Source organism: Panthera onca, chromosome B4 (genome assembly GCF_046562875.1).
Source record: "Panthera onca isolate mPanOnc1 chromosome B4, mPanOnc1 haplotype 2, whole genome shotgun sequence".
In the NCBI taxonomy this organism is placed as follows: Eukaryota; Metazoa; Chordata; class Mammalia; order Carnivora; family Felidae; genus Panthera; species Panthera onca.
In genome coordinates, this window is record NC_138345.1 from 141,154,965 (window position 1) to 141,172,170 (window position 17,206).

General features: G+C 55.6%; 1 protein-coding gene across 5 annotated transcripts; it reads right to left on the minus strand.

Moving 5' to 3' along the window:
- Nucleotides 1-422: 422 nt before the first annotated feature.
- Nucleotides 423-11,079, minus strand: DENND6B (DENN domain containing 6B). Of its 5 annotated transcripts, none has more exons than XM_060656026.3 (20): nt 10,723-11,053; nt 6,210-6,248; nt 6,094-6,136; nt 5,499-5,611; nt 4,894-4,974; nt 4,143-4,248; nt 3,944-4,023; nt 3,794-3,856; nt 3,517-3,572; nt 2,904-3,026; nt 2,703-2,798; nt 2,510-2,604; nt 2,298-2,363; nt 1,915-1,979; nt 1,735-1,824; nt 1,606-1,659; nt 1,172-1,281; nt 969-1,071; nt 793-870; nt 423-712 (listed from the first exon to the last, which is right to left on the minus strand). In XM_060656026.3, the coding sequence occupies exons 1-20, from the start codon at nt 10,882-10,884 to the stop codon at nt 590-592; spliced, it is 1,746 nt and encodes a 581-aa protein (XP_060512009.1). In that variant the 5' UTR covers nt 10,885-11,053; the 3' UTR covers nt 423-589. The 5 variants fall into 5 exon arrangements, with proteins under 5 accessions (XP_060512009.1, XP_060512010.1, XP_060512012.1 ...); XM_060656027.3 differs by having other exon boundaries at nt 793-867; nt 10,723-11,046; XM_060656029.3 differs by lacking the exon at nt 6,094-6,136 and having other exon boundaries at nt 4,894-4,936; nt 10,723-11,079.
- Between the last annotated feature and the right edge of the window lie 6,127 nt (nt 11,080-17,206).

Here is a 17,206-nt window from a genome sequence, read left to right on the forward strand (position 1 = left end):
CAGTCGGGTATGCCAAGAGTGATATCCAGGACGATGCCCCAGATCCTCCTGGCAGCCTCCCAGCAAACTACAGGGCAGAGCTCCACCCCTGCGAACAGGCCTTTGCCCATCCCAAGCCAGTGACCACAGCGAGGTATCCCCCCCCCCCCACGGGATGGGTGGGTGGCTGCATGAGAAGAGGGGTCTGCCTAACAGCTGCCTCCTTCCGTCTCGGGCTGGGCAGCCTGGTGGGGCCGGAGGACAGGGCCTGCAGGGCTTGGGCAGGTGGGCACCACAGGGGGCGGGTAGCCATGTGCCCAGAGCAGTGAGGGCTCCCAGCCAGCTCCGCCTCCCAGCCCTCAGGCCCTGCAGAGGGCAGGTGGGACCCAGGGGGAGGCGAGGCTCTGGCCAGCATGTGATCCGCCAATAGTCAGGGGCCAGGCTGTGGTTCCAAATGCCACCTTTACTGCTGGAACAACAGTGGTGCTGACAGGAGGCCAAGGCTGGGGAGCAGCAGCAGGGAGCTCGTGCTTGGTTGGGACCACCTCTCACTGAGGATAAGGAAGCTGGGCCAGACCCAGATCCCTGCACCTCGCCCTTTGGCTCTGTCCTAGGGGGGGCACAGGACAGCCTGCAGGTCCTTGGGCAAAGAGCCGATGGCTGTCTCGATGTACAGCTGTGCCCGCTGAAGCGTCGCCTCCTTCACCGGGAGCTGGTGGCCTTGTGCCTGCACCTGCAGGGGCAGTGGTGGTCAGGGGCAGGTGACTCCACATCCGGCTGGCAGAGGCTGGACAGGGTCAGGAGGCATCTCACCAGCTTCTCCCGAAGCTTCAGGACTAGGTCCACGACCTCCACTTCAGACTTGTCCTTCATCCAGGTCTCAATGTTCTGCTGGGAATAAGACGGAGCCAGCCGTCACCAGGGCCCGCCCCCTGCCCGGGGGCCTGCACACCCCCGCTTCCTCCCCCAGCCCCAGCTCCCCCACTGACCGCCTCACAGATAGCTTCAAGGTGCAAGGCCTCCAGCTTATGGGCCATCTCTCTGTGCCGCTGCCGGTACCAGCCATCAAAGTGAGGGGACTTGAAAAACCGCCTGTGGGGGATGAGATACAGCAGCCGTGGGCTGACTCTGGGTGAGGGCAGGGTCCGCACCGACCACTGCAGGGGCCTTGGGCCACCTGCCATCCACCCACCTGTACAGGCCCAGCCAGTCGCCCTTGAGAATGCAGGTGAGCTGGGGCCCTGCGTGCTCCAGGCTGCGCAGGAAGTCATCCTGGCGGAAGGGGCGGATCTGGGGAGGAGTCTGAGACAGGGGCCTGGTGAGTGCGGGGAGGTGGGGGACACGGCCTCACAGGCCCCGCGCCTCGGCTGGCCAGGACCCTTCGCTGCCATACTCCTCAGCCGCGTGAGGACCCCCAGGCCCCACCCTTCCCAGGACAGATCCTAGGATGGCCCTTCTCAGAGAGGAGGGCCTCGAGCCCCTCCGGCGTGGGCCCCGTTCTTCTGTCCTCTGAGGGATGTCGGGCACGTGTGGGGATAGCCTGGAGCCCTGGGGGCTCCTGCATACCCGTGACCTCCTCCCTTACCTTCCTCCCAGACCCTCCCCAGATGCCACCTGGACCCACACCTTCCAAGGTGTGATGCTCTTCTTCAGGGGCATGAGGCTGGCCATGTAGTGCTCCTGGCAGGGAAGGGGAGGGGAGTGAACCAGGGCCGTGGCCCTCCGCTCCCCTCCCCCTCCTGCCCTGGGCCTCACCAGGGGGATGATGAAGCTGTGGGTGAGCTCCAGGAGGTGCCGCCTCAGCGATGCCGTCTGTGTGTCCCACGGCCTCTTCTTCTGCAGGCCCTAAGGAAGGGGGGAGGCGTGGGCTCCAATCCAAGGCAGCGCTTCACACTCCCCCCCCCCCCCGAGCCCCCCCCTCCCCCCAGCCTGTACCTTGAGCAGCCGCTTCAGCAGCGCCTTGTCTCGGTGGAGGTGGGCGGAGTAAGCCGTGTAGAGGCCTGGCAGGAGGGCAGAGCTGGCCCCATCCCCACTGCCCCCACCCCCTCCCAAGGGCGGGGGGGGGGGGCACCCCCCCACAGCCCCACCTCCTAGGGAGGGCAGAGCCGGGCCTCCCCCCACAGCCCCAACCCTTCAGGAGGGCAGAAGTGGCCCGCAGCCGAAGGGCCCCCTCCCACCCCCCACAGCCCTACCCCCTCTGGATGCACCTGCACGTCTATCCCCCTCTCCGGCCCTGTGAAGCGGAGAAGGCTCCCCGAGAACTCAGAGCCTATGCCTGGGTTCTGGAGGAGAGGAGGGCTCCCGCCAAGGGCACACACCTGGCTTGGTGTCCAGGGTCTTCAGCCTAGAGGGCTTTTTCAGCTTGACCTGCTTAGGAAGATCCCCTACGAAACACGGCGGTGGCTGGGCCTCAGTGCCGCAGCTCTGCCACTCACAGGCTCAGGGCCCTTGAGGCCCCTCTCTGGGTGGGCCTCTGAGCCCCTCACCCCACCTCCCCAGGTCCCCTGGGCAGAGGACAGGCCAGCTTCACCTGACATCTTGGGCTCCCCAACACGGAGGATGTGGGGCCAGTGCTGGAGTGTTTTGATAAAGAAAGGGTTTGTGACTCCCAGGACCACGTTTGGTCTAGAGAGAGGAGAGAAGAGAGAGAGAGAAGAGGCAGAGGCAGGCCCAGGGAGGTGGAACACGGCAGGCTGGGGACAGGGCACAGACGGGGGACTCACGGGGCCTGCGTGCGTGTGGTGAACTCCTTGAACTCGCTGTCATGGATGGTGAAATAGGGGCGGTAGTCACAGCAGAACTTGAGGGGCTGCAGGCAGCTGTGGGGCGGCGGGGGGGGGGGGGGGGAGCGTGGCAGGGCCAGTGAACACGGCAGGGGCCGGTCCAGTGCCCCGGCCAGCCCCGCCCTGTGCCGCCCGGCATACCTGATCAGAGCCAGCACCAGGTCGGAGGCCATGGCGGGTGAGGGCGCCAGGACCAGCAGGGGCTCCCCCAGGAGCATGAGCTCCCACAGAGTCTGCACGTGGGTCAGCACTGGCTGGAAACACCTGTGCGGGGCGGGGGCGGTCAGGGAAGCCCAGCGGGGGCAGAGCCTGCCAGCCCTGACCCGCCCACACCTGGCACTGCCCCGGAGGGAAGGCAGTGAGGACATGAGGCCATGCCGAGGGGTGTCTAGGGTCTCCCCCCACTCCGCCGGCGTGCCTGCCTGGCCCCGTACTGCCTCTTGGGCAGGGCGGCTCAGTCTCCAAAGCCTGGCACCCTCATAGACCTGCCTGGAGAGGAGTAGCCTCAGGCAGCGAGTATCTCCCAACGCAGCTGCTCCCTCCCTGCACCTGACCTCTGGAACCTTCCTGCCCACCGTGCCCACCTCCTCTAGGTAGAGGCACCGGGACCCTGGGCTCTTCTTCTGTATCATTGTCCCTCATGGAACCGGCCAAGGGTTCCTTTCTGATAGGCGGCCCCCGCCCTGCACAGGCTCTACCTTGGGGGACCCCTCCCCATGTATTCAGGTAGCAGGCGGCAGCCTGCCGGGCTCACCTGAACAGGTCCAGTTCGTGGACACTGGCAAGGACCACTGGGGTGGGCAGCAGACTCTGAGATGAGGGGCGGGCAGGGTGAGGCCGAGGGCAAGGCTGGCATCCCCAAAGCCGCAAGCAGCACCCCTCACCCCAGGAGAACACTGGGGGCCGTGGCCCCTGCCCTGCACCCTCCCCCCCACCCCCACAGGGCCCCTAACAAGTGGGGCGGGGAGGCCTGAGGAGGTGGGAGGTTTGAGGCAGGTGTGAGGCCCCGGGCCCAGGAGCGGCACCCCTACCTCATGGCTGCACTGCTTCGGAGGACTGTATTCTGGCTTGTCCACCCTGGACGGGATGCGAACCTGGGGGAACAAAAGGAACAGACACCAGCTGGGAGTGGGTGTCCCCATGAACCTGCGGCCTTCCCAGCCCAGCCAGCCAGCTCTCACCTGGAGGACTACTCCCATGACAGGCAGCTTCAGGGTCTGCCCAGGCGTGGGGGCGGGCCACTGGTCAATCTCACTGCACACTGTGGACACAGGTGGCCAGCGTCAGGAGCCTGCCCCAAGCAGCAGGTGCCTGTTGAAGCCACTGGGGGCTACGGCCGGGATGATGAAACCACTCTGGCAGGACCTGACAGCCACTCACCCGCTTCCAGGCACGGTGCCAGCCTGTCGAAGTACTCAGGGGCAATGAGGCCCAGCAGCGCCTGGAACAGCCGGACGAAGGGCAGGCGGGATACCAGCACCAGAGACTGCAGGGCGCGCCGGGCCGGTGAGATGGAATCCCAGCCACTCAGGAGTCTGCAGCGACCCCTGAGGCCTGGCTCTTCCAGAGTCTGCCCGGGGCAGTACATCCCACAAACCCCACAAGACACCTGTCCCCAGAAATGGCCCAACTTGGACCCCAGGCTTATTAGGAGAAAACCCAAAGCCTGCCTCTGATGAGACAGGGAAACCTCAGGCGATAGCAGAGTGGGGCTGGACCCTGGGCCTTCTCAGGAAAATGTACGTGGCCAAGATTTCTGGGGTGATCTTCCCAGGAGGCAAGCAGCTTTTGCTTATGGTGTCTGAGTTCAGGGTGGAAGTTGTCCTAATCTCGAAAGCGTGATGAGGGCCCCTCCCCAGTCAGCAGCAAGGAGCAAGCAGCAGAGCCCATGCCCCAAAAGGCCAGCAGGAGAGCTGGGTACAGCGGCACCCATCCCCTACCCCTTGCCCCCAGGTGGGGCGGCCTATGTGGCCCAGGGCAGTGAGCTCTGCCCAGTGCCAAGTGGCTGGGGGCTGCAGGAGGAGTGGGCACTACTGGAAGGTCAGGACCCCCAGCCTGTTGGTCCATCTGTCCTGATGGCCACCAGCCCTGCCTTACAGCAGCACCACCCCCGAGCAGCCAGGTGGCTCACCTTCTGGAAGTAGCCCCTCTTCACGGAGCTGTCCTTCACCTGCCTGAAGTACACGTAACCAAAGTAGTGTGCCGGCTCCCTCTGGAAGGGGAGCAGTGTCAGCCAGGCTGAGCCCACGGCCCACCCTCCGTCCCGCCCACCCAACTCCCTGCCAAGGCTGCTACAGCTCTCCCCAGCCAGGAGAGTCCTGGGCTCAGAAGGTGGGCGACACCTCTGCAGAGAAGGTCCCTGCAAACACGGCGGTCCCCGCAGCTCCGGGGCCTGGGTGCACCAGAGGCTTACGCTGGCCTCCACACACTGGGCCACGCCCTGCCGCACACACAATGCACCGAAAAGCTCCAGGGACCCTGGAGAGTCCCCGGAAGAGTGAGCCCAACCCCAGCAGAGGCCAGGATGATGAAACAACTCTGCCAACTCTGGCAGGACTTGACAGCCAGAGGAGGCGGGGGCGCCTGTGCTGCAGGCGCAGAGGGGCTGGTGGCGCTTGGAAAGCCTACTGGCTGGGCCTGGCCAGTGCCTGTCCTCCCACACAGAGCCCAGGTGCCCTAAAGGGGCTGCTCACACCAGCCCCACCCTGGCCTGTGGGGAGAGGCGGCCACACTCACTTGCAAGGACACGGGAGCCCCACTGTTGTAGTGTCTGTCTTCCGCATGCCAGGGGCTCCTCTGCCCACCACACTGCCGGATGCGGAAGCTGAACTGGGTGTCTCCGAGGCAGCCTGGGAAGGGAGGCAGCCCCCACCAGACTGTGTCAGGGTGGAACCAGAGACGAAAGCCCAGCTTGCCAGGAAGGCTGTGTCCTAATTCATGCCCCTGAGAGTTTCACAATAAACACAGCACACAGAAGCACCAGGGACAGCCCCAAAGCATCCGTGCTGTCAACGAGCACAGGTGGGATACTGGGACACCCTGGTGTGGGGCCCAGTCAGCTTGCCTGGGACAGAAAAACAGGCCTGCCTGGACAAGAGCAAAGGCCAGGTCCCAGGTCCTGGTGGCCACTGTGGTGAAGTAAAGGGCACCAGACCCCGCCGATCCCTCTGCCCAGAGACCCTTCTTTCCATGAGAATCCGGGAACGTGACCACCACTGAGGCAGTGTGGAGAGGGGAGTGGGGCTGGTGGGGCTCTGGGACAGCCTCACCTCCCACCTTCTTCCTATTTCCCGCCAGCCTCAGAGCTGACATCCCAGCTGGGGCTGCCTACCTGAGTGGGAGTCGGGAAAAGACAGGTAGCAGATGCTGCTTTTCTGAAACACAGGAAACCCGGTGAGGCCTGGCTCAGTGCAGGGCCACATCCGTTCCCAACAGGCCAGGACCCACCTCCTTGTCCGTGAGCCGGAAGTCACTGGGGTACACCAGCTGCAGGGACACAAGCACCGGGTAACATCGGCTGGGCAGGCAGTGCCACGCTGGTTGGCAGGAGTGTGTCCCTTGCCCCCTCCTCCTCTTCCCTGGGCTCCCTCCGGGCCCTTCTCAGCACAAGACCACACTATCCTTCCCCTGCCTTGGCCGCCACACCTGGGCAAGCTCCCCAACTCCCTCCTCAGACCCCTCATGCAGACTGTGGCCCCCCTGCCTCCACCATCTCCAAGGTCTGCCCCCACAGCTTCAGAAGGTGGTTTTCAGAGCCCCCCGTGGCCTCCTCTTTCTTCTGGAGTGTGATTACGTGGCCCTGCTTGCTGGCCCCTGCCCCTCCTGCTCTCCACCTCCTGAACCCCTCTACTCAGCCAGAGTCTTGGGCTGTACCGTCCCCAGACTTGCTCCCCTAGACGGGACTTGTCAACCTCATCTCCTGGTTTTGATTCAGGTGTCCTCCGAGACAGCGGCACCCTGCCTGTCAACAGCACCTTGAGTGCTTTCAACCCAACCTCTGCCGTTCTGGGATCCACGAGCTTCTGGCTTGTGCCCCACCTGGAGCGAGAGCCCCAGGAGAACACCGTGGGCCCCAGCCATGTCAGAAGCAGGCCCTTAGTGATCTAGGAGGCAGGCCACGCCCCAGAGGGGCAGGGGGCTGAGGCTTGGCTCTCAGGCTCAGCAACTCCATGCACAGGCCCGTGGCCAGAATGGGTTTCGTTGTCAGGGACCAAAATGGCAGGGAGCCCCACAGCCCTCACCCTCAGTGGGCCTCAAGGGGACTTCTGGGGAGCTGGCGTACCGTGGGCCTTGCTGCTGCCCTGGCTTGTGCTGTCAGAAAGAGGCGGTGCTGGGAGTCTACAATGGGCCAGGAGCCAAGGGCCTGTGTGCATGGGCCCCTTGCTCTGTCCCCCAAATTCTAACACTGAGGAGGAGTTGGGTTTAAGCTGAGACTCCTCCTGGGGTGTTCCCGGAGCCCCCAGAGCAAAGCGCCAGGTTCTGGGGTTTGCACTGTCGGAATGATGTAGCTTCTTGTCCTTTTATGCTCGAGCTTGCTGCTGTGCTCCCATTTTGTCTCCTCTGCTGCACACCAAGTGTCCTGAGGACAGGGACCATGTCCCAGATACTTTGGCCTCCTGGCCCCGGCAGGGACTATACCCTCACCAGATACAGTATTTACGACGTGTGTGAAAATGTCATATGTTTTCATATGTCAGTATGTTTGAGGGATAACAGAACAGGCAGGTCGTGTGGCAACTTCAAGGACATGTCAGCTAAGGAGGCAATAAGATTGAAGGGCATTTTGTCTATGGGACTGGACCCACAGAGGAACCTTGGGAGGGCTCGGAGGGGCAGGGCCACAGGACCACTCAGGCCAAGCCCTCATGTGTGTCAAGGCCAAGGAAAGGCAGGTGCCTGGCAGCTGGGGCAACGGACCCTCTGCACTGAGACCAGGGGTCTGAATCAGGAGTCTTGCAGCATCTAAGCAGGCCACCTTGGCCTCTGCATCTGTGTCCACGGACCCCACTGGAAAAATTGGTGAGAGCACACGTTTATGGCCTGGTGCAGTCTCTCCTGAGAATGGAGACCAGAGGGAAGGCCAAACTGAGCCACGCCTCGACGGGGGGAGAAGTGGAGTAGACCCTCAGAGAAAGGCAGGAAGCAAGGAGTCGTGCTGCCTGAGGACCCCATCCCCGTAGACCCACGAGGGCCTTCTCCTCTCTGCCCGAGACAGCACAGCCGCTGCTCCTGGGATGCAGTCTTCCCCGAGGAAGACAGACGTGGTGAAGTGTCCCTTGAGAATGCCCAGGTGCCTCAGGACTCTGAGGCCCAAGCTGTACCCTCACACATGCACTGATGCTTCCAGAGGTTGTAACGCACACTGTCACGGCACGCACAGCAGAACCCACGCGGGAAGCCGGCTGCCTTCTCTCTGGCCAGGTATTAAAAAGGTTTGTAGAGGAGCGCCTGGGTGGCTCAGTCGGTTAAGAGACCGACTTCGGCTCAGGTCATGATCTCGCGGTCCATGAGTTTGAGCCCCCCGTCGGGCTCTGTGCTGACAGCTCAGAGCCTGGAGCCTGTTTCAGATTGTGTCTCCCTCTCTCTGACCCTCCCCCGTTCATGCTCTGTCTTTCTTTGTCTCAAAAATAAATAAACGTTAAAAAAAAAAAAAATTAAAAATAAAAAGGTTTGTAGAAGTGTCAATGATGCCACTCCTTTCACTAAATTTTGTTTTGCAAAATATGGCTGTTTTCATGAAAATATTTATATTAACACATACAGTATTTGTTTTTCATTTGGTTTTGTTTTTTACAATAGCCTAATAAGTATTTTAAAATTTTCTCAGTTTTAACTTCTGGTAAACGCTGATAGGTGTCGTCAATACAAAAAGCTTTTTGGGATCCTCGATGACTTTTTACTAGAAAAGGTCCTGAGACTGTGCAGGAGCTCTGTCCAGGAAGGACGTGAACACCACAGCGGAGAGGGGCTCTCTGGGCCTCCAGGGCAGAGCCAGGCCCTCTCCTTGGCTGATCCGCATGTTCTCATCCCCCCCCCCCCCCCCCCGACGAGGCCCTGCCTGCCTTCCTCTCAAGTGGAACTCCTGCCTCACCCACAGGCTTCAGTGCACCCATCTGCTTGGAACCCCCTCTCCATATTGTGTGTCTGCGGGTGTCCTTGTCCACTTACTGTCTGTGTCTCTAGCACAGAACGTGAACTCCGGGGGGCAGGGCCTTGTCTTCTCACTTAAGTCAGTGTTCCCCGTGTCCAGCCCCGGTGCTGCAGGGCCTGGCTGGCGGCAGCCACTTAGTACTTGGGTTTATCGGATGAGTGAGTGGACAACTCCTCGCCTTTGTTCTTGCTGGTTTTTTGAGGGAGGGGTTACCTGAAACAGCCCCTTCTCTCCTGCCTGGCTGCCTCCTCCTCACCCTCCAAGCTTTGGCCAAGCCCTATGCCTTCCTCTGAGCTGCACTTGTCCATGGGGCTTCTGTGGGCCAGGAGCTCCTGGAAGGCAGCCTCTGGCTGTTCTGTCCACATCCCAGCGCCAAGCACAGAGCCGGGCTGTTTCCGGTGCTCAGTCAGTCCAAGACATCCTCAAAAGCCGGAAGATTCAGCTGAAATGACCCCTGATCAAGAGGCAGACCTGATAAAGACTGTGGCTGCACTGATAAGAGCGACAGCCCGATTCCTGCAGAGACTTGATGATTTCGAGGGGCTCTGGGTCCCCAACATCCCCTCCCAGAGCTGTGTAGCCTCACCAAAGGCTCAGAAGCCCAGGCACACAGAGCCTTTAATGGTAGTTGCTTAGAATTAGCTTTCTAAACGGTTAAGTTCTAGAAAAACTTACGGAAGAACGCCTTTTCTTGTGATTTTATGGGGAACAATTTGGGCAACAGCATGAGTGTGGGCTCTGTAACACTGGGCAGATCACCTCACCTCACCTGTCTGTGCTCAGGTCCCTGGGTCAAATGGGGCTATCACAGTAATAATGCCTGCCTGGTGGGGGTGGGGTCTTCACAGATACCTGGGCACTGCACTGGGATCCAAAAAGGTCTCAGGAAGGGCAGATCCTTTGTGTTTAGAAGACTCGGGTTCCCTCCAGGCTCTCGGAATTCAGCAAAGGCTGAGAAAACATGCCTTCACTGGCTTCCCCAAGGATGGCTGCTGAGCCTCATCTTGGCAACTACCTGTCAGGCTCCCTGACAACCTGGCGACGCCCCTGCACTGCTCAGCTCCCAGGTGTGGGTCGCCGCTTTCAGAGCAGAGAAATGACCATTGTGACAGGCCTGCGGAAGGCCTCCCCTCCCCGAGGAGACCGCATTTTCATCTATAGGTGGAGGAAGAGAAGCTGTTTGAGGTGGGGGGAGGGGGGTGCAGGCAGTGGGGACGCCCAGGCCCGGTGAGGTGGGTGCCGCTGGTGAACAGAAAGATGACTAGTGTGGTTGCAACGGGACTCCAAGGGGTCCGGGTCTGACTGTAAGCGAACAAGGAGGTGTGGACGGATTTCAAGCAGGAGAAGCCACAAAGGTTGGACTTTGAAGGCCAATTAGAAGGGGGTGACGGCAACAGAGGCAACGCACTTCAAATCCTTGTTGGCCCCTGGGATTCTGGCTGGAACAAATGGGGAGGGAAGGTATCAGAGCTAGTGGTGGAAAGGGGAAAGACGGGACAGATTTTTATGGGAAAGATCCTTGGTTTCCCCAAGTGCGGGGCTCCTCTCTCCTGCACCGCAATGGGAAGTCTTGGCAATTTGCCTTTTTTTTTTTTTTTTCTGCTTTTGCCGGGGGCGGGGGGTGGGGCACCTTCCAGGAGGTGACAGGTGCGGGGCTTCAGAAGAGGAAGAGGCCACCTGGGGGGTGGGCCCGACAGTACCTCTAGCGCGGGCAGCGCTCAGGCCGCCTGGGGGCGATGGCCGGGCCCTAGTCGGCCGGCGGCGACAGAGGAAGGCCCGCCCCGCCGCCCGGCCCCCCGCCCCGCTCACCTCCAGCGCCTGGCCTAGCTCCAGGTCGAAGGTGACCACGCACACGCACTCCAGCCAGGCCGAGAAGCGCGCCCAGGGCGCCGCCGCAGCCCGCGCTCCAGGGGACGCCTCGCCCAAGCGGCCGCGACCCCGGCGAGGCCCAGCGCCCGACAGCGAGTCCATGGCGGCCGGGACTGCGCCCGCCGAGCGTTGCCGGGGGAACGGCTCGGAGACGTTGCCGGGGGAACTGCTCGAAGGCGGCGGCCTGGGCGCAGGAAGGGACAGCGCCGCAGAGCAGTCGAGCGGCCGCCGCGGGCTAGAGGGGCCCTGCCGCGGCCTCCGCACGCCCGGAGGCCGGAGGAGCGTCGTGTGGCGGAGCGACGCCGAGTCCACCAGAGAGAAGGGCCCGCGTGGGCCAGAGCGGCCCTAGCCAGGAGGAGGAACTTCCGGGGAGGGCTGTAGAGCCGGGAGAGACTCGGGGAAGACTGCCCAGGCTGGGGTCGGGGCTTCCGGGGGCGCCGCGGTTTCCGGGGGCGCTGCAAGGGCGCTGCGGGAGCTGGAGGGGGGTGTGGGGCGGGGGCCTACGCGGCCGGCGTTCACGTCCAAATTGCGTAGTTGCTGACTTCCTACCACCCGTCGGACACGAATTCCAGTCTAGTTGTAACGTTCTCTAGAGATTGCTGGTCTCCTCCCTGGGGTCGCCTCGAGGTGTGGGGTCCTGCAGAGGTGTCACGTCCTGGCTTTGCGTCCGGACACTGGAGCATAGCTGTTCCCTGCGTGCGGACTGCGCCCACGCCCGTGTCTATCGCCTCTAGGGTCCGGCGCTCCCAAATATTTCTGTAACCCTCGTGGGCTGCCTTGCACGCTCACTCAGGCCTGTCTGTCGAAACCAGATAACGCCTGTAACATGTAATTCGAGCCACCTGTGCCTTTTCATTTTCTGCCACGGGGGAGAAGTGAGGTTGAGCGGGCAGGTCGCCTCTCCCTCTCTGGCCTCCCGTGTCCCTCTGGCGTCCCCTGTTGGCCGAGCCTTGCCTGCAGAAATGTGGCCTCCTGAAATGTGGCTGCAGAGTCCCCTCACCCAAGGGCGAGTTTGGAGTAAGGACAATAACTGATAAGACAGGCCGTGTATATTCGAGTTGTATGAAAATCCGCTCCAAAGTTAGGCTAAGCTAGCCTAGGCTGGAGTAACAACCTCCAAGTCCCCAGTGGCTTTTTCACGCGTGCCTGGACTGGTGGGAGAGCTGGAGGGCTCTCCTTCATTAAACCCCCAGAATACATGCCTCTGAGGTCACCAGCAGCGGAAAAGAGATTGATGAGGCCCATTACTTGTTAACCACCTTGGTCAGCAAGTGACGTGTGCATCACTTTATTCACAGTCCTAGGGCCAAAGTTAGTCACATGGATACAACCTAACTGCAGGGAAAATGAAGGACAGGGATACTTGATGAGCCACACAATTATCCTTTACAATTATCATGTGTCATTGAGTTTAAGATGCTATTTTATAAGTCACCAAGATAAACTACTATTTACACAGTGATGTGCAATCAAATGTTTTCAAACATTCTATTATGAGATATTCAAAAATACATAAAAGATAGATGAACTGTACAAAGACCATCCTTTTACCTGCAACCTAGAATCTACATCAATAGTTAATATTTTCTTATATCCGTTTTATCCTATATCTACATTTGTCCTTTCCTGTCCCCATCCATCAATGCATCTTATTTTTACTTTTATTTATTTATTTAAAATTTTTTTTAATCCTTATTTACTTTTTGAGAGAGAGAGAGTGCAAGCAGAGGAGGAACAGAGAGAGAGAGAGAGAGGGAGACACAGAATCTGAAGCAGGCTCTAGGCTCTGAGCTGTCAGCACAAAGCCCTACGTGGGACTTGAACTCATGAACCATGAGATCATGACCTGAGCCGAAGTCAGACGCTTAACCGACTGAGCCACCAGGTGCCCCATATTTTTACTTTTAAAAGACAGTTATAGACATCAATGCTTTCACCCCTAAATACTTCAGTATGTGTATTATTAACAGTAATCTTTAGGGTTTTTTTTCTTTTTTTGGGGGAAAATTTATATATAATGAAATACATGAATCTTAGATGGGCAGAACCAGTAACCCAAAGAACTAGCGAGATACGGAAGGAACATTACCATCACCTCAGTTCCCGCATGCCTCTTTCCAGTCACTCTGAACAACCACTCTCCATTATTCTGATTCTTTGCACCATGAGTGACCCCGTTCTAGAACTTCATAAAAATGGAATCATACAGTATGAAATTTTGTGTGTCTGGCTTCCTTCACTCACCATGTTTTTGAGATTCATCAATTTTGTGGTATATTTCATGAGCTCACCCCTTCTTACTGCTGTGTATGCTTCTATTTTGTGAATATGCCACAGTTTGTTTATTCATTATCCTGCTGATGGACAGCTGGTCTCTTTCCAGTTTTGGGTTGTGATAAATGAAACTGCTGTGAAGATCCCTGTACAAGATATTTTGTGGAAGTACATTTTCATTTCTCCCAGCTGAATACCTAGGAACTGAATTGCTAAGTCATAGCATAGTCACAAAGATTTTTATTTACCTTTTCATTGTTAATTTTTAGAGAGAGGAAGAGCATGGGAGAAAGGAGCAGAGGGAGAGAGAGAGAATCTCAATCAGCCTTCATGCTCAGCACAACCCCCGATGCGGGACTTGATCCCACCATACTGGGATCATGACATGAACCAAAATCAAGCGTCAGAAGCTCAACCCAGGTGCCCCTGTTTACCTTTTTAAAGAAACAGCCAGAACTTTTCCAAAATCAACCATATATTTTTAAAATTCAACAACAATGTCTTCCTGTTTGGTGCATATCCTTGCCAACATCTGATATTATCAGTCTTCTAAGTTTTAGTCAGTCTAGTGGGTGGGTAGTGATATCTAATTGTGGTTTTAATTTGAATGTCTCTGATAATGGTGTTGAGCATTTTTTTCATGTGCTTATTGCCTGTCATCAATTGTAAGATGTATTTTGATTTCAGGTGTTATATTGTGAAAAAAAGTGCATTTTTTAAAATGTTTATTTTTGAGAGAGAGAGAGAATGCAAGCAGGGGAGGGGGAGAGGGAAGGGGACAGAGTACCCCAAACGGGCTCTGCACTGGAATCAGTGAGCCCGATGTGGGGCTTAAACCCACGAACCTCGAGATCATGACCTGAGCCAAAGTCAGACGCTGAACCAACTGAGCCACCCAGGTGCCCCCCAAAATGTGTATTTTACAATCAATGAAATATGGTACTTCAAAAAAGTTCCTCTGTGCCAGTTCACAGCCAATCCCCACTCGCTCTTCAGGTCCAGAGGTCCAGGTACCTACTGATCTGCATTTTTTTCTCTGCAAATTGACCTTTTCTCAAAATTTCTATATAAATGCAACATACCATGTAGCAGGCTGAATAGTTACCCTCAAAGATGTTCATATTCTAACCCTTGGAACCTGTGAATATTTTGCCTTACATGAGGTAAAAGGCACTCTCCGAGTGTGTTTAAATTAAGGATCTTGAGGGGTGCCTGGGTGGCTCAGTTGGTTGAGCAACCAACTGTGGCTCAGGTCATGATCTTGCGGTTCCTGGGTTCGAGCCCCCGTTGGGCTCTGTGCTGACAGCTCAGAGCCTTGAGCCTGTTTCCGATCCTCCCTCTCTGTTCCTCCCCCACTTGTGCGCGAATGCACTCTCTCTGTCTCTCTCTCTCTCTCTGTCTCTCTCTCTCCCTGTCTCTCAAAAATAAATAAACCTTTAAAAAATTAATTAAGGATCTTGAGATAGGGAGGTTGTCCTGGATTACCTAAGTGGACCCATTGTAAGACTCCTTTTATTTTTTTATTAAAAATTTTTTTTTGATGTTTTTATTTATTTGTGAGACAGAGAGAGACAGAGCATGAGCAGGGAAGGGGCAGAGAGGGAAGGAGACACAGAATCCAAGGCAGGCTCTGGGCTCCAGGTTGTCAGCACAGAGCCCAATGCGGGGCTGGAGCTCACAGATTGTGAGATCATGACCTGAGCTGAAGTCGGACGCTTAACCGACTGAGCCACCCAGGCACCCCTGTAAGAGTCCTTTTAAGAGAAGCAAGAGGATCTGAGTCAGAGAAGGCAATGTGATGAGAGAGAGAAATTGGAAAATGCCTCACTGCTGGCTTTAAAGATAGAAGAAGGTAGGGGCACCAAGGTGGCTCAGTCAGTTAAGCCACTGATTTCGGCTCAGGTCATGATCTCATAGTTCATGAGTTCGAGCCCTGCATTGGGCCCTGCACTGACAGCTTGGGCCCTGCTTTGGATTCTCTGTCTCCCTCTCACATGCTCTCTCTCTTTCTCTCAAAAGTAAATAAATCAACAACAACAACAACAACAAAAAAGACAGAGGAAGGGACCATGAGTCAAGGAATGTAGGCAGCTTCTAGAAGCTGAAACATTCAAGGAAACAGATTCTCCCCTAGAGCCTCCAGAAGGAACACAGTACTGCTGACACCTTGATTTAAGCCTCATTTCAGTCTCATTTCAAGTTTCTGACTTCCAGAACTGTAAGATAATAAATATGTGTGGTTTTAAGCCACTAAGTTTGTGGCGATTTGTTACAGCAGCAATGACAAACTAATCCATATAATATGTAGTCTTTTCTGTCTGGTTTCTTGCACTTAACATCATATTTTTGGAGTTTATCCATGTTGTTGCCTGTATCAGCAGTTTGTTCCTTCTTATGAATAGTATTCCATTATCTGGATATATGGCATCTTTCAGTCCACTCAACAATTGATGGACATTTGGATTATTTCCCATTTTTGCCTGTTGTAAGTAATGCTACTGTGTGCATTTGTGTAAAAATCTTTGTGTGGACACACCCTTAGGTAAATGCCTAGAAGGGAAAATATTGGGCTGTATGGCTATGTTTAACTTTTAAATTTTTTTTTTTTCAACGTTTTTTATTTATTTTTGGGACAGAGAGAGACAGAGCATGAACGGGGGAGGGGCAGAGAGAGAGGGAGACACAGAATCGGAAACAGGCTCCAGGCTCCGAGCCATCAGCCCAGAGCCTGACGCGGGGCTCGAACTCACAGACCGCGAGATCGTGACCTGGCTGAAGTCGGACGCTTAACCGACTGCGCCACCCAGGCGCCCCAATGTTTAACTTTTAAAGAAACTGTCAAACTGCTTTCCCAAGTGATTATACAACACTCAACCAACTGAGCCACCCAGGCCCCCCTAAATCTTATGCCTATTTTTAGATTGGGTTGTCTTCTTATCACAGGGTTGTAAGAGTTTTTAAAAATATATATTCTGAGGGGCGCCTGGCTGACTCAGTCAGAAGAGCATGTGACTCTTTACCTCAGGGTTGTGAGTTCAAGCCCCACATTGGGTGTAGAGATTACTAAAAATATAAATAAATAAACTTAAAAAGTATATAGATATATATGTTCTGGAATCGAGTCCTTTATGAGATATATGGCTTGAAATTATTGTGGCTTGTTGTTTATTTTTCTTAGTAGAATCATTCGAAGAGAAGAGATTTTTAATTTTGATAAAGTCTAACTCATCAGTTCTTTTCTTTCCCATGTCATGTTTTTGGTGTCACAGCTAAGAAATCTTTTCTTTAAAAAAAAAAAAGTTGTTTTTGGGAATGCAAGCTGGTGCAGCTACTCTGGAGAACAATATGGAGGTTTCTCAAAAAATTAAAAATAGAACTACCCTATGACCCAGCAATTGCACTACAGGGTATTTATCCAAGGGATACAGGTGTGCTGTTTCGAAGGGGCACATGCACCTCCATGATTATAGCAGCGCTATCAACAGTGGCCAAAGTATGGAAAGAGCCCACATGTCCATCGATGGATGAATGGATAAAGAAGATGTGGTATGTATATACAATGGAGTATTACTCGGCAATCAAAAAGAATGAAATCTTGCCATTTGCAACTACGTGGATAGAACTGGAGGGTATTATGCTAATGAAGTTAGTCCGAGAAAGAAAAAAATCATATGACTTCACTCCTATGAGGACTTTAAGGGACAAAACAGATGAACATAAGGGAAGGAAAACAAAAATAATATAAATACAGGGAGGGGGACAAAGCATAAGAGACTCATAAATATGGAGAACAAACAGAGGGTTACTGGTGGGGGTGTGGGAGGGGGGATGGGCTAAATGGGTAAGGGGCATTAAGGAATCTACTCCTGAAATCATTGCTGTACTGTATGCTAACTAATTTGGATGTAAATTAAAAAAAATACATACATGTATATACATATATATAAATTTTGTTTTAATTTTTATTTATTTTTGAACAGAGAGACAGAGCATAAGCAGGGGAGGGGCAGAGAGAGACAGAGACACAGAATCCGAAGCAGGTTCCAGGCTCTGAGCTGTCAGCACACAGCCCGATGCGGGGCTGGAACTCATGAACCATGATATCATAACCTGAGCCGAAGTCAGACACTCAACCAACTGGGCCACCCAG